The sequence below is a fragment of the Micromesistius poutassou genome (assembly GCF_964030765.1).
Source record: "Micromesistius poutassou genome assembly, chromosome: 5".
NCBI lineage: Eukaryota > Metazoa > Chordata > Actinopteri > Gadiformes > Gadidae > Micromesistius > Micromesistius poutassou.
The window spans coordinates 18436259-18452880 of NC_140275.1; the positions used below are offsets into that span (position 1 = coordinate 18436259).

The 16622-nt window shown below is 44.8% G+C and overlaps 5 protein-coding genes and 1 pseudogene across 6 annotated transcripts; all 6 read left to right on the forward strand.

The window, feature by feature from the left end:
- Positions 1 to 2598: 2598 nt before the first annotated feature.
- On the forward strand, positions 2599 to 3159 carry LOC311343333 (uncharacterized protein; the record flags this gene model as incomplete). Its single annotated transcript, XM_084468200.1, has 1 exon — positions 2599 to 3159. One exon carries the CDS (start codon positions 2599 to 2601, stop codon positions 3157 to 3159), a length of 561 nt encoding a protein of 186 aa, XP_084324326.1.
- Positions 3160 to 5535: 2376 nt separating this feature from the next.
- LOC311343050 (histone H4) lies at positions 5536 to 5847 on the forward strand (the record flags this gene model as incomplete). Its single annotated transcript, XM_084467906.1, has 1 exon — positions 5536 to 5847. One exon carries the CDS (start codon positions 5536 to 5538, stop codon positions 5845 to 5847), a length of 312 nt encoding a protein of 103 aa, XP_084324032.1.
- Positions 5848 to 6464: 617 nt separating this feature from the next.
- Positions 6465 to 7013, forward strand: LOC311342923 (histone H2B 1/2 pseudogene; annotated as a pseudogene). Its single transcript has one exon. The product of its transcript is annotated as a histone H2B 1/2 pseudogene (transcript).
- A 787-nt stretch (positions 7014 to 7800) lies between these two features.
- LOC311343011 (histone H3.2) lies at positions 7801 to 8656 on the forward strand. Its single transcript, XM_084467862.1, has one exon. It carries the CDS (start codon positions 7827 to 7829, stop codon positions 8235 to 8237), a length of 411 nt encoding a protein of 136 aa, XP_084323988.1. The 5' UTR covers positions 7801 to 7826; the 3' UTR covers positions 8238 to 8656.
- Positions 8657 to 9076: 420 nt separating this feature from the next.
- Positions 9077 to 9460, forward strand: LOC311343858 (histone H2A; the record flags this gene model as incomplete). The annotated part of the gene is made up of 1 exon (XM_084468827.1): positions 9077 to 9460. The coding sequence occupies one exon, from the start codon at positions 9077 to 9079 to the stop codon at positions 9458 to 9460; it is 384 nt and encodes a 127-aa protein (XP_084324953.1).
- Positions 9461 to 16306: 6846 nt separating this feature from the next.
- Positions 16307 to 16618, forward strand: LOC311343058 (histone H4; the record flags this gene model as incomplete). The annotated part of the gene is made up of 1 exon (XM_084467913.1): positions 16307 to 16618. The coding sequence occupies one exon, from the start codon at positions 16307 to 16309 to the stop codon at positions 16616 to 16618; it is 312 nt and encodes a 103-aa protein (XP_084324039.1).
- Between the last annotated feature and the right edge of the window lie 4 nt (positions 16619 to 16622).

Consider the following 16622-nt stretch of genomic DNA (forward strand, 5'->3'; position numbering starts at 1 on the left):
AGCGTCTAGGCGGGGCTCAGTCAGGGTAATGCTAGCGTCTAGGCTGGGCCCGGTCAGGGTAAAGCTAGCGTCTAGGCTGGGCCCAGTCAGGGTAAAGCTAGCGTCTAGGCTGGGCCTGGTCAGGGTAAAGCTAGCGTCTAGGCTTGGCGCGGTCAGGGTAAAGCTAGCGTCTTGGCTGGGCCCGGTCAGGAACCGTTGTGGTCTTGAACAAAGCAACAGCCCTTTTCCCGTTCACGCATCTTTGTAGTGAGCCATGCCAGTGCGGTGCACTTTGCTTCTATGCCATGTCCCGGGTCTGGGCAGCCTCTTTGGATCCCCTACTCTGGTGGTGCACTTAATTCCGTTTGCCAGGTAGGGGTCACTGGTTGAAGGCCAAGGTGTTGAAGCAGTCCATGGGCTGCCTCATTTCAAATGTTAGGCATCTCAGAATCTCTAGTCTAGAAGCCCTTTGGTAAAAAGCCACTTTCTCCAGGATTCCTCTAATGCAGAGGCGTCGTTCATCCCAGCTGGAGCCCAACGCTGTTCAATATTTGATCGCTTTGATATCCTCTTCACTGCTTTCATGTATGTGAAAGGCTGGGGTCTTGTATTATTTATTTGAACACATCCAGGGCTACAGCACTCGGAGAAGGGGCTTTTTGTTTCATGGCTCTCTCATGCACTACCGTGACACTACATCCTTTAGTGCTGTTGTCGTTGGGCTGCATGGATGGAACAGGATTTAAACATGTTCAGCCCTTTTTCACCTTTTTGAAGTGAAAATGTTTGCTACTTTGTTGTCTTTCTGAGGTAGAAGAAGAGCATCAAGGCTCTAGTCTAGTCTATTGCCCTGGTCACCTTAATTAACAAGTCCTATATATATTATATTTTCTCAAACATAATTGCTTTGTTTCAAGCAAGCATTTTAATTTGGCATTTAGTTATATACATTGTAGTTTTTTTCCTGATGTATTCTTTTTAAAGCTCAAAATGAAAGAAACTATGAGTTCTCATACATGCTTCTTTGTTAACAAGATCAATATGTTTTTTGCTTATTGGTTAATAGGATGTTTGTTTATTGTGATGATGGGGATGATGAAGATGATGATGATGTAATATAGATGGAGTACGCCCTCAACCAGGGAGCAAAACAATCACTCATCACCCTTAGTGATGGTATAAAACTTGCAGAACAACCAGGGAATACATGAACGGTACTGCCGTCCTCTGCTGTCTGCTGTCATGATGAGACTCCTACTTAACTCTCGTACCATGCTGCTGTCGTCATAGAAATCCTTGGGATTGTCATGCATGCTTTCATGAAAGAGAGAGAGAGAGAGAGAGAGAGAGAGAGAGAGAGAGAGAGAGAGAGAGAGAGAGAGAGAGAGAGAGAGAGAGAGAGAGAGAGAGAGAGAGAGATGATGGGGAAGACTGGTTCTAGTCATAGACTTCAGCACTTCTATACCAGTGAGAGACTCTTTGTGCCACGGAATCCAACCTTTAGCTTAGTTGTTCAAGTCCTATGGTGAGTGATTTCTTTATTTGTATTATTTGATTGAACCAGTAATTCACCATATTGTTAATGATCACATGTTGATTTGACCCATTGTGAAGTATCTGGTCATAACTTGTACTATTTAAAACATTCATTTATCAAACTGGGGAAAAAAAATCTGTTAATTTAAATATTGTTCAATGGGAACACAATTATATTATCTTGGAATTTGGATGGACATTATGACACTTTACATATAGATATAACTTATTTTCATATACCTAAGACATTAAATTAAACAAATGGCAAAACTAATATAAAGAGCGTGATGCTTTTCATAGTTTGTAGATGATCAGGAAGGTCAGGTTTTGAAATGTATTTTTTATCCATTGTTCCCAAAGTGCCTGGAACCTCCATATTACTCATTCATAGAGTCCTGATTCTGTCAGGCTAAGGAGTCGTTCATGTGGAGGAGAGACACTTTGTCAAGTCTACTGTATGGAAGGTTCTAGATTAGAGGTTGGGTCTGTGTGTGTTGGAGGGTATGCACACATGCTGGCACTGTGAGTGCGAATGTGTGTGTGTATGTGTGACTGTGTGTGTGACTGTGTATTTGTAAAAATTGTGATGAAAGACAAAGCTTACTACTACTATATGACTGCACTTATAGAGTAGTTAAGTCGCTCTGTTCTGGCTGAGAGCCCCAGGGAACCCTTAGTTATTCTCTACCTCGCCCTAAAAGTCCTCCCTTTATTTATTCATTCTGCAGGCTAGTGTTAAATGGCAGCATGTACGAGTTTGCTGTGATGGAAAGCTTGGCTGCAGACAGTCTGAATTGCCTGCCAGACTGACAGTGGACGTAAATCAAATGAAATTATTTCAAATACTGTAACATGAATAGTTGAATAGCTAAGACAAACAAAATTACTTAAGATTACATTTTTTGGTTTTGTTCAAGTCAAAGTCATATGTGTAATTAAAAGGTGAATTGATTCTTTAAAATAAATATCCTGTATCTTCCATAACTTATTCTAGGGCAGCAGTGTGCAGAATTAAGATGATGTTGGGCTGCCACCAGTGAATGAATGCATCCTGCTAACGGTCGCGTCACAGGTTCGCACACCATGAGGGATGGCCCTTGCCAGGTCAACAGCTGCGGCTACGGCAGGGGCAAGGTGACCTTGTCACTGGGTGTCGGCAGCATCAGCAAACATCAGCAGCAGGACCCTCAGCTGGACGGGCCCCAGGACCCTCTGAGGGACTCCCCCTGGAGGATGGACTCCAGCAGCCAGGCCTGCTCTGGCCCAGAGGACAACGCCACAGACCAGCAGGAGACCTGCGCCGAGACCTCCACTCTGACCTACATCGACGCCCACAACATGGATGAATCGGGAGAGAACAACAGCCTCCAGGGCTCCGGGCCGGTGGATGTGGTCTACGTCAAGGTGTTTGTCCTCATCGATGACGACGACGACGGAGACATGTCGCTGAGGGAAAAGATGGTGACAGACATGTCCGTCATGGACGGCAATGCCGCTGACCTAGTGGGTGGGAGGCTGCTGTCCACGTCCAGCGACTCCTTATCCCACGGCAAGGCGGAGCCTCCTGGCCCTGAGGCCCTGCCTCTCCAGGAAGCCCAGGTCACGCCCACAAAGCCGAGCTGCTGTTTCTGTACCATTCAATGACCAGCCGTGGAGCACTGCCGGTGATCTGATGGCTTAAGAGACTTGTCCAACAGAACAGACCCTTTTCACAGAGGTGCCATCGTAGGACCAACACAGGTGTCCCTCGTTACACCAATTGTGGGTCTTTTACTTCCATGTGCAAGGACACGGGTCGTATGCTGAAGTGAAGATAACACATGGCCCAGCAGCTTGCTATATGAAAAGAGCAGACCCATAATTAGGGTTGTAAACGACCCCTTTTTTTATCCTACGATGACACCTCTGCGAAAAAGGTCTATGGAAGGTTTACAATTAGTCATTTAGCAGACGTTTGAATCTAAAGGGACCCAGAGCCATCTTGGATCCATGTTATCAGGAGCAGGTGGGGGGCTAGGGCCTCTTGCTTAAGGACACCGGCAGGTCGGTGACAGACATTGGGGTTGGAACCCACAGTCTTTTGGCCGAAAGTCGAACACCCTAACCACCAGGCTATACCATATTGATCTCTACATAATGCGGCCTCTGGCTGTTAGCTCAAACAGGCCTTTGATTGTACCCTGTGTGTGTGTGTATGTGTGAATGTGTGTGTGTGTGTGTGTGGGGGGGCGGGTACCAAGAGTAGCAATAACAACACTACAGACTACATTAACTAGTTTCCAAACTCTACGTAAAAACAACAACACATGGGAAGCATCAAAGACTTATGCATTAAGTATCCGTCATTTAATGATGTTATAGGCATTAAGGTCACTTGCCATATAATGTACATGTAATGTACTTACAATCACCGTTGATTCAACTGATGGTACTGTATATTAATTTTGATCTCAATGTTTGATTATTCTTTAAAGTTGATTGCAGATCAACTATGTTATTTATATTGTTGGATTATTTCTCATTCATTTGTACACTTTGAAGCCATTTTGTTGGATACATCATTAAAGCAGTAAATTCATATTTCAAGAACAGCAATAGGAACAATCTTCATCATGCAATGAGGTTGCATCCAATCTGTGATTAATTAATGCAGATTCATCGATCTGTAAATAAATACATACACATTGAATCCTGCAAGGGAATACAAGAAAGCCATGACATTCTTCAGGTTGGTTGTTTATCATGGAAAAAATGTATGAGTTTTGATGAGTTAAAACACATTTTCACCTTTTCGATTACTTATCCTGGGAAGTCACATTTACATAGTTTTGTATATTGATAAATAAATAAAAATAAATCCTCCCAATAGTTTATATAGCTACACATAAATGTATCTTATCTTTTTATTTTAGCCTCCTAGTTTTCCGTTGTAAAGTGTTTTGTAGTTGAGATACCAAATAAAAACTGCCCTGTAATAACTATGTACTATTATTATTAGAGTAAAAATATAAAGCTACTTAAAGCGGACAGGGCACATTAGATTGACGAAATGTGTGCGATCTATCTCCTCCCAGTTAGTAGGCGGGAGACTTTCAGCATTAAAAAAACTCGGTCATTGTTCTGTCCCCTCTGACTGGGTGAGCAGCACTGTGACGCGGCCAGCGTCGCTAGGCTGGCTGGGGCGGATGGGGAGGGCTTTGGGGAGGGTCCATAGAACCATTTTAGTAAACAAAGAGAGATACGGGCCGGCCAGCCATTTTCATTCGTTGTATAATCTGTTCTAGGATATGATTTTCTTGATAACATTATGGAAATAAATATAGCTCAGCATGGATTACTGATGTGTCCAGATATGTCCCCACTGGCATGAGGACACCTGAAATTTAAACTCATAAAGAAAATACTAACAAAAACAAAAAGCGTAATCTATCGTTTGTTTCTTTATTGTAGGTTTGTTAATGCTTATTTTATGAATTGTATGTACTCCAATCATTAATGCATTTTTGGGGTTATATCTTCATTGTTGGAGGCACATTTATTGATCTGACAAAGGGTCAGCTCGATAAACATAGGATGATGTAATGTTGTGCTACGATCTAGTTTAAATTGTTGTTGTGTTGCAACTTAAAACACACACACACACACACACACACACACACACACACACACACACACACACACACACACACACACATTAAATCACACTGGACATAGTTCAAAAGTCATCGATGCTTTTGTTGCTTTATTATGTTTGTTTGATCGTTGTTTTTATCTGTGGGAATAATAGACAACACAAGAGAGGGGTTTTACTTTCTCTTTAATGTCAGATGTTGAGCGAGATAACAGTTCTCGTTTCACATGATCTAAGCAGAATTATATGAAAAGGTTTAAATTAAATGTAGCTATGGGAGGGGCCTGTACTGGAACTCCCGCCTTTCGCCTCTCTCTCAGGTCCTCAGTGAGCCTTTATAAGCACGGAGCGCGGCGCACAGACGGCATTCTACTTTAATAAGCAGCAGCATGTCTGGACGCGGCAAAGGAGGAAAGGGACTCGGAAAAGGAGGCGCCAAGCGTCACCGTAAAGTTCTCCGTGATAACATCCAGGGCATTACCAAGCCCGCTATCCGCCGCCTTGCTCGTCGTGGCGGTGTGAAGCGTATCTCCGGTCTGATCTACGAGGAGACCCGCGGTGTCCTCAAGGTGTTCCTGGAGAACGTGATCCGTGATGCCGTCACCTACACTGAGCACGCCAAGAGGAAGACCGTCACCGCCATGGATGTGGTCTACGCCCTGAAGAGGCAGGGACGTACCCTGTACGGCTTCGGCGGTTAAATCATTTTCTCCTATCCTCAACCCAAAGGCTCTTTTAAGAGCCGCCCAAATATTTGACAAAAGCTTTCCTTCGATCTGCGTAATGTGAGCCGATGTACCTCACACAGCTTGTAGTAATTTACACCGAAACTGCTGGCAAATCGTGCCACTGTCGGCTCATTTTGATGCCAGCATAACATGACCGCGACCTCATGACTTACTATCTAGGTTAAGGAATTTGAAATGGAAACACCCCCTCGATACATACGAACCGGAACATTTGGAATTCGATTTTTTTTTTGCCACTGTCTACTAGCTCGGTCAGCGTTGGTAGAATTGCTAGCATTCACACTAGATCCGCACATTCTGAATCAATGTATGGTTGTGAATGCGACTCAGAGATTTGAGTTGGACCAAATAACATGTTTTAAGGAAACAAATAGTTTAAACATCGATTGGGGCTAGAGAGGAGTTCGCTGATCTATTTAGTTTAGCACTGTGGTATCAAGAAGTATCACGTTCAGGCACTTTGAATATTCCAGCCAATCGCACAAAGGGACAGCCCATGTTGATTTGCATACGCCTCCTATAAATTCATCAGTCAGACTGCACGGTCTCCATTCGCATTGCTTCTCATCATGCCTGACCCAGCACCCAAAGTCGCACCCAAGAAGGGCTCCAAGAAGGCCGTCTCCAAGGCGGCTGTGAAGGGCGGCAAGAAGCGCCGTAAGACCAGGAAGGAGAGCTACGCCATCTACGTGTACAAGGTGTTGAAGCAGGTCCACCCCGACACCGGCATCTCCTCCAAGGCGATGGGAATTATGAACTCATTCGTAAACGACATCTTTGAACGCATCGCCGGTGAGGCGTCTCGCCTGGCTCACTACAACAAGCGCTCCACCATCACCTCCAGGGAGATCCAGACCGCCGTCCGCCTGCTGCTCCCCGGTGAGCTGGCCAAGCACGCAGTGTCTGAGGGCACCAAAGCCGTGACCAAGTACACCAGCTCCAAGTAAACTACCAACAGTTTACCTAAAACCAACGGTCCTTTTAAGGACCACCCAAAATACAATAAGACCTACTCCTCAATTTTCTCTTATAGACAAAACTGCTCATACCACGGGATGGACTTGAAGAGGTACCCGACTTGCGGTGGTTTAGACTATTTGGTCTTTATTAACCGGTGAAATTTAGGCCTAATAATCTAAGTGACTGCCATGTAAGACTCACATCGGGTTGAGATAGCTGTGTGTATATGTATTTATTTCACCAAGGTTATACTTGACACGACTGGATATAGTGATCGTTAAAACGTTGTTATAAAGTGGTTTTGGATTCATATATATGTATAAATGAAAAGTGCTGGGTGAATTATAACCAGGAAGATTCATTTACTTAGATGCTGCTTTCAGTTAGGGTTAGGATTATTATATTCGATAATATAGAGCCGATTTGATTCGGTGTCAAAGGTGAAATAAACGAAATAGGCCTCTGAAGAATACGTCCCGCCTCCGGTTCCCTTGGTCAAATGTCTATGGGAAATAACATGGAGTTTTTGAATGATCGTACATAACAAACTGTAGGTGGCGAAGAAGTAAAAGCTGCGTCACGTTTTGAACTACACACATTTTCCATCTAGTTTCGAATGGCTTGTTGGATTGTCGGTGGAGTAGTAAACGATTCTAAATGCTATTTTAACGGCACCGACAATCCGAAAAGCGCCACGTACAGAGTACGATCATTCAAAAACCCCATGTTATTTCCCATAGACATTTGACCGAGGGAACCGGTAGCCTAGGAGGCGGGACTTATTCTTCGGTCTATGGTGAGAGAAGAAAGGGGCGCGCGCTCCAACATTAGGGCGGGACTTCAGCGCTCTCTTTGCTGTATGTTCTCGAGCTTCCTTCAAGGGACCAATCAGCGTGTTGCGGTTCTCCGGGGCTTGCTATATAGCCTCTGTTGCACACCTCGGGGGTGTATTTTGAAGATACGTATCTGAAATGGCAAGAACAAAGCAGACAGCTCGTAAGTCCACCGGTGGCAAAGCTCCCAGGAAGCAGCTCGCCACCAAGGCTGCACGTAAGAGTGCCCCGGCCACCGGCGGCGTGAAGAAGCCCCATCGTTACAGGCCCGGCACCGTGGCTCTCAGAGAGATTCGTCGTTATCAGAAATCGACCGAACTGCTGATCCGCAAGCTGCCCTTCCAGCGCCTGGTGAGGGAGATCGCTCAGGACTTCAAGACTGACCTCCGTTTCCAGAGCTCCGCCGTGATGGCTCTTCAGGAGGCCAGCGAGGCTTACCTGGTCGGTCTGTTCGAGGACACCAACCTGTGCGCCATCCACGCTAAGAGGGTCACCATCATGCCCAAAGACATCCAGCTGGCCCGCCGAATCCGCGGAGAGCGCGCTTAAATCGAACCACTGTTAACCTCCAAAGGCTCTTTTAAGAGCCACCTATATCACTTACAAGAACTTTTCCTTTTTTAGTATATTTGTCAAGTTGTTGTCTGAGCAGGCTACAGATTAGATTTGACGGCGGCAGAAGACGTTTATGTTTCACATTCGATTTCGTTCCACAGGATCTATGATGTAGCGTCATCAAACTTGTGATTTTGTTCCAAGACGCTACCTTGAATATCAGTAGGCTAATGGCCTCTATCTTGGCACAGTGTTAAAACATAACTTTAAAACAATTTTCACACAATGGCTGTCAACGGTTACAATAAAAGGGAAGTAGACCAACTCTTTCAGAATCACGGAGAGGATATCATTAGATTAGAATGTATTGATTAAGTTAACATGATGGCGAGAACATTTTTATAATGTATATAATTACGTTTAACACTGAATGAATGAATATTACTATTGAATTAATATTTTATTTATACTACAACTACTCATACTTGATTTGAATTAAATTCTCACTCAAAAAGGATTCCCGTTAGTTTGTTTTGAAGTTTGTTTTGGTCCAGTCATCAGCAATCTGTTAAAACAACACATTGACATTTAATTCAACATGCAACTTTATATATATAAAATACTAGGTATTTTACTCGCCATTACTTTTCAATGGGGACCATTAAGCTTTAGGTGCAATACTGCCACCTATCGGGCATGAAAGTTAGGTTGACTGTGATTGGTCATTCCGTTTAACGTTTGAGCTGGCCAATGAGCGAAGACCTGGGGGGGCATATATAGCAGTGTGTCGCGGTCCATAGTCAGTTTAAATTTCTCACAAAGAATACGTGAACATGTCAGGAAGAGGCAAGACCGGTGGAAAAGCTAGGGCAAAGGCCAAGACCCGCTCTTCCCGTGCCGGGCTCCAGTTCCCCGTCGGCCGAGTGCACAGACTTCTGCGTAAAGGCAACTACGCTCATCGCGTCGGTGCCGGAGCGCCCGTCTACCTGGCAGCGGTGCTCGAGTATTTGACCGCTGAGATCCTGGAGTTGGCTGGAAACGCTGCCCGCGACAACAAGAAGACCCGCATCATTCCCCGCCATCTGCAGCTGGCCGTCCGCAACGACGAGGAGCTCAACAAACTACTGGGCGGAGTGACCATCGCTCAGGGCGGTGTGCTGCCAAACATCCAGGCAGTCCTTTTGCCCAAGAAGACTGAAAAGCCCGCCAAGAAGTAAATTGTGTAAACTTATTCAAAACAAAAAGGCTCTTTTAAGAGCCACCCACATCCTTTTATAAGGGCACTCCTTAACATATTATCAGATATTTTTGCAAGGACGTAATCGAGATATTGATTCTATATCTACGTTTAAACATTACTCATTATTCAGGGCTGCACAATTCACACTATTAAACTCAAAAGAGGCATCCATGTGACTGGGGTAGATTAAAATATTTTCGGAAGGCGGCTTGGGGTCGACGTGACATCAGTTATCGAAGGAGGCGGCGTAGGGTGGTAATCGCCCTGCGCTAAACTGTGCTTTTGCAGGTAGTCTCGTGCCACTCGCGTTTCTCGCGTAAACTGATGGCTCCACTTCCGAGCTGTGTGAGGAACAAACACTGTAAGCAACCTATTTTATATAAGTAATTATGTGGGTGGTAAGGTTAGCTTGTCAGCTTAGACAGTAAATCTACTGTTTTAGCCGGCATTCGAAAGCTGATAAATATGATTTGGGTTGAGAGTTTTAAAGGTCCTATGACAAGCCACCAGGTGTGGTGAGATTAGGGTGCTATCCCGTTGGCGACTTTTTCGTAGGCGGAATCCGGAAGAAGTCATGCCTCAAGCGCTAGGATTGGACAGGCATCCTGTCAGACAAACTCGAACACTGACTCCTAACCCTATCAGAGAAATGCGTTTGACTAACATTCGTTTAATACACATTACAATTTAAGTTACCTACCCTGTGGTGACGTCACGTATTTTAGCCTTTTTGGATTGGATCAGGGATTTAAACCAACGTGATTGGATAATCTCAGGCTGTCCCCTCATTAATATTCATGATTCTTCCGGACCGAAAAACACATTCGCGTCCAGTTGTATGGCACGCCGGTGTGTCCGACCTGCTCTAGCGATAACGTGACGTAATTTAATTTCCTGGCTTGCAGCATTTATAGCTTTTCTGTTTCTCATTGGCTAGCAGTGGCGGTTTTAGGTACGGGCGGGGCAGCCGCCCGGGGCGGCATTACAGGGGGGAGGGGCGGCAGGAGCGCAAGAAAAAAAAAAAATCCGCGCATTTTCTATTATCGATCATACTCCCCCCCCCCCCCCAAACAATTCGCCAGACCGCAACCGTGCGCGCCCCCCGTCAACAATTCCGCCAGACCGCAATTGCGCCCCCCCCCCCTCAACAACTTTCTGGGGGGGGGGGGCACGGAGGGGGTCTCGCCCGGGGCGCAATTCAATGTAGAACCGCTACTGTTGGCTACTGCTGGCTAGTCATTGTTATTGTTGGCTACATGAGCCTCTTTAGCAAACCAGCTTGAAAACAATTAACACACTTTACATTGTATTGCACGCAAAGCAAGACCGTGAATAAAGTAGCAATAATGTCATCAAACATTTAAAATCTACATTAAAATGACCAACGTGGCACAAATACAAAGAAAAAAAATCTCTTCACAGGCACAGCCATTTTTGTTGTCGAGTCGTACGGTCGTTCTCACTGAACACGCTCTACTTTCAAAATAGCGAGTGGGACCGACCAAAAGGGGGCGTTCCTCCGTGAAATGCCGCAAGAAAGCTGGGAGATTTACAACTAACAACTAGCACATACCGGCGTACCATATAACTGGGGATAGCACCATTAGTCGTTACAAGTCGTTTTGAAAATCTGTCTGTTATGACATCACAGGTGGGCCTGTCCACCTAGATGTGTGACGGATAGATGAGCAACGTTTGCTACAGTCCACTGGGTACACTGGTAGACTGATCTATCCAGCACACATCTAGGTGGACACGCCCACCTGTGATGTCATAACAGACAGATTTTCAAAATGGCTTGTAACAGCTAATCACACCACACCTGGTGGCATGTCATGGGACCTTTAAGAGAAATTCTTATGAAAACGTTGCTATACTACTATAATACTGTACCGTTGTTGTCTTGTCGTTACAATGAACAATGTTGTATGTGAAATACGTCACACACCACAGCGACATACTATGTACTAGGTGTCCAGGAAGCCTAACTAACCCTTGCTCGGTCATTCAGTACGTTTACATGCACAGCTTAATCCGATTAAAGCCATAGTCAGACTATGCTCCGCAATTGGACAACTGCAATTGTCCGAGTATACATGGCGGTGGGTAAATCAATTGGCCAAAGCCAATTCCCATTCCCCGGTACGATAGGTCGCGCTGTACCCATTTCAACTAGTGGTAATAGAGCCACCGGTTGACCTCTTTACGTCACCAACCTTTACGTCACCAACAACCACCAACAACAGCTGTCAGTTCACTTCGGGTCCATATCATTTCTCCGACGCTCCATTGTTCCGACCTCTCGGTATGCGGACTCCTTCGCCGGCAGAGCCAGCTCCTCCGGCTGGAGTCGGCATACCGAGAGGTCGGAACAATGGAGCGTCTGAGAAATTATATGGACTAGGGCTGGGCGATATGGCTGAAAACTGTATCACAATATAAGTGTTTCATATCGGTCGATATCGATAATTATTGATAAAAAAATTTTTTAAAGGACTTTTTTTATTCCATCAAAGTCGCTAACGAAAGCGGCGATTAGTTGATTAAGCCTGGTTAGAACCAACGCCAACTTCCACTTGAGGCTAAAGCCGTTCCATCAACGCAGTTCAGCCGCGCCTTGCTCAGGTTAGTTCAAACCAGGCTCACGTTATCGTGGATTACGCGCGTTCACGAGATATGTAACCAGCCCAGAACCGTGAATGTCGAATCATGGATCAAATGTCCGAAAAGGACAGAGCGGGATCTTTTCCAGCGGCGAACAGAAGCTGCTTGTGGAGGTCTATGAGGAGTACACGCATATAATAACTCAAAAAGGGAACACCGTAACCATTAATAGAAACAGGGAGGCTGCCTGGCGATCTGTTGAATGCATAAGTAGTATTAAGCGTAACATATTTTAATTTAATATTGACCATGGATTTAAAAGCAGGGAGATAGTCTCGAGTTAACGTGTCAGACTTGCACCCGGTCGTCCGGGGTTCTATCCTCACGCAAGTAATAGTAATATAGGAAGGATTACTAGAGAAATCAAATAACTTTTCATGCCATTTATTTTCCATTTCTTTGAATATTCTTAATTAGGGAATTAATAAAATTAATAAAATTAATAAAGGGAATTACAAAATGAAGCCAACGCCAAGAATACTACACATTAGTCTAGACGCGAACTCGGGTCGCACGTATCACAGGGCAAGTGCTAGACCATTCACCCAGTCGCTGATTACTGATAACGCGATAATACATAGATTTGTGTAAAAATGTGTTGAACAAATAGCCACAGTAATAATAGATAGCAATTCATTGAATTATTTCATTTGCGTCATTTAATCTTAGACCCTTAGTGAAAATATACGCTGTTTGTACTTCATATATGTACATTTATGACAAAATTGTGAGGACTAGGCTTGGCGGAACCTTCTGATGGTACAATTGTTGCTGACAGGTGGATTTCTCTGAAACACCGCTCAAGTTAGCCTGACAGTTAACCTGCTCCCGACCAGGTTAGTTTGGTCGGATAAGTTGCCATGGTTACTTAGCGGAAATTCCCTTAAGTGACGTTCATGGAACGCAGCTCCAGCTGAAAGAAGCCCGGCTTTATGTTTAGCTTGATGGTTGTTTGGTCGGATAAGTTGCCATGGTTACTTAGCGGAGATTCCCTTAAGCCACATTGATGGAACGCAACTCTAGCTGAAAGAAGCCAGGCTAAGCAAAATAAGCCCGGCTTTGGGTTTAGCTTGGTTGATGGAATACCCCCCAGGAGAAAAATATAAACGTAAACAGTTTTATTTTAAACTTAACCTTGCCCTGATTGTAGGCAGACAGGGAAAAGGAATGTCAACACAACCATGGAAAACTCAAATAAATATAAACATAAGTCTGAATGAAAATGAACATCACAATGAAAACTTAACAATTATCAATTATAAAGTGCTCAAAAACATGTGCTACAAAAAAGTGTTCTAAAAACATTTGCAGTGTTAAATGTAAACATAAGAGATGAGATCATGAGATCACTATTGCATTACTTGGTAGGTGGATTAAAGCTTATCTTCAACCTGGAGTCCCTAGAACATGGAACATATGGATGTCATTGTTGCTGGGACATGGAGATATGTCCAGTACTGTCATGAACCATCATCCATGTTGTAAAGATCGCTAGTTAGCATGTTCGCTAACTAGCGATTAGCGCCTATTAGCGATTTTGTTATGCTTGCTATCCATGTTATAACGAAAATGCCTACATTAAACAGAATAATGATAATGCCATCAAAGGGGGAAATGGGACATGGAGATATGTCCAGTACTGCCATGAACCAATGCTGGCCGCGGCGCCTGAGATCTGAGAGGAACTATCTTCATATATATTATTTACAATTTCCTCACTCGTTGCGGTACCCATCTTTCGTTTCTCACAAAATTATCGAAACCTTCTATCGAACGCATTTTATATTGATATTGATTACGTGTCTATCGCAATACATATCGTTATCGTTTTATCGCCCAGCCCTAATATGGACCCGAAGTGAACTGACAGCTGTCTACTGAAAACATTGCTTTCTCCTCCATGTCGCGTTTCAATCTGGACTTCAGAGAGTCAAAGCCAAAGTTCCTTTCCCCTAATTCCTTCTCACCATGGGCGTGATAACCCCCACTAGGAGTCTTTACTTGTTGTGGAAGTACCAGAGAGTCTGAGAACCCGACGCAGTCTGTAAGATTCATAATATCAGAGAATACCCCTGTCAGTTCGGCCGCGGCGCAATGAATGAATAAAGATCGTAGTTACTACTTTACAACCTCGTTGATGAGCAACATTTTAGAAAAACATGTACTTTTAATTCAGCCTTGGGTGAAATCGAAGCGTAGTGTGTAGTGAATGCATGTTGATGGTGATACACTCCTTATAGGGGGTAACTACATTGGCACGACACCGGCTTCCTCCATCTTCTGCGCCAGCTTTTTAAATAAATCACCGACCCGAAGTGAGTTGACAGCTGTCTACTGAAAACATCTTTCTCCCGCCGGATCAGCCCCTCCGCCGCCCGTCCGTATACGGCATTCCCCGCCGCATCGCAAGGAATGAATAAAGATCGTGAACACGTCGGGAGAAAAAAACATTTATTTTGACAGATGTGAACGGCACGCACTGAGTAAATACATCGCTGCTCAAAAGGAGCTTCACCATCCACACACACGTTGTGTTTTACTATAGGTGTCCAAATAGCTCAACTTTCTCTCTGAAGCCGCAGTCAGCCGCTGGCACGACGGAGCTCTACACACGGTACCCTTTGGTCACGAAAAGAATGCCGCCTGCTTTCACCAGAGTGGACGTAGTCTTTTTAAGGTGCGATTCCACTGACGGTCGTGGTTCGGTTTGGTATGAATAGGTGCGGAACGGTTCGCGTTTCCAGCGCCAAAAGGGGGCGGGGACCGACTGGACTTGTCTCACAGTACTTCTCCGTTGAGGTACTGAGACGCCTGAAGGGGTCCCGGCAGGTTCGAGCTACACACACCGTCCGTTGATTGGTCGACAGAATTGTCACTTCTGTGCGACAGGGGGATGATAGTGGTGTTTTCTTGGACGTCCTACATTGTTGCTCTTTGTTCATTTTGCGCATTCTTCTTTTTCCTTGGATTTATTAGCAGGCTACACTGTGTTGGGCTGCTATGAGATCACGTTGCTTACGTAGCTGCCGTGGCTATCGCCGTCCGGCTTAAACCCCGCCCTACGCTCACGGTGTGTTCCAGATGCCTCGGACACCAGCCTTTCCGAGGTCCAATTGGGGAAATCTCCCAGCTTTCTTGCGGCATTTCTTGGGCGGCATATTCTTGCATTTCTTCCTTTTGGTCCCGCCCCCTCAGAATTCTGAGAGTATTCCGAGCTCATGGTGTGTTCCAGATGCCTCGGATACCTCGGAAGTGGGGAAATCTCCCAGCTTTCTTGCGGCATTTCTCGGAGGCACGCCCCCCTTTTGATCGTGCCCCCTCGGAATTCTGAGAGTAGACCGAGTGATATAATGACGCTCTCGACAAAAATGGCTGGCATCTGGAACACACCATAACCGCCAGTGGACATGCGCCAAATTTATGCGGCCATACCAAAATCGCTGCTAGGATATTATTTTCTTGGTAACATTTTGGAAATAAATAAAGCTCAGCATGGATTACTGATGTGTTCAGATATTTCCCCACTGGCATTAGGACAGCTGAAACCCTAAACTCAATTCACTCATTAAGAAAAAACGAACAAAATCTTTCTTGTTTCGTTATTGTAGTTTTGTTAATGTTTATTTGAGGGATTGTATGTACTCCAATTATTCATGCATTTTCGAGGTTATGTCTTCATTGTTGGATGCACATTTATTGATCGGACAAACGGTGGTCAGCTCCATAAAAATAGGATGATGTAATGTTGAGGTACGATCTAGTTGCAATTTTTTGTGATGCAACTTAACATTTGTTGAGTGTATATATATATATATATATATATATATATATATATATATATCTGTGCTGTGGTCGCTTTATTATGTTTATTTGATCGTAAATATGGCTTGTTTGTATCTTTGGGAAAAGTAATGTTATGTAAGCCTATAACACAATAAATGGGTTCTACTTTCTCTTTAATGTCAGATGTTGAGCGAAATAACAGTTCTCGTTTCAAATGATCTAAGCAGAATTATATAAAAAGGTTTAAATTAAATGTAGCATTGGGAGGGGCCTATACCGGCACTCCCGCCTTTCGCCTCTCTCTCAGGTCCTCAGTGAGCCTTTATAAGCACGGAGCGCGGCGCACAGACGGCATTCTACTTTTATAAGCAGCAACATGTCTGGGCGCGGCAAAGGAGGGAAGGGTCTCGGGAAAGGAGGCGCCAAGCGTCACCGTAAAGTTCTCCGTGATAACATCCAGGGTATCACCAAGCCCGCTATCCGCCGCCTTGCTCGTCGTGGCGGTGTGAAGCGTATCTCCGGTCTGATCTACGAGGAGACCCGCGGTGTCCTCAAGGTGTTCCTGGAGAACGTGATCCGTGATGCCGTCACCTACACCGAGCACGCCAAGAGGAAGACTGTCACCGCCATGGATGTGGTCTACGCCCTCAAGAGGCAGGGACGTACCCTGTACGGCTTCGGCGGTTAAATCA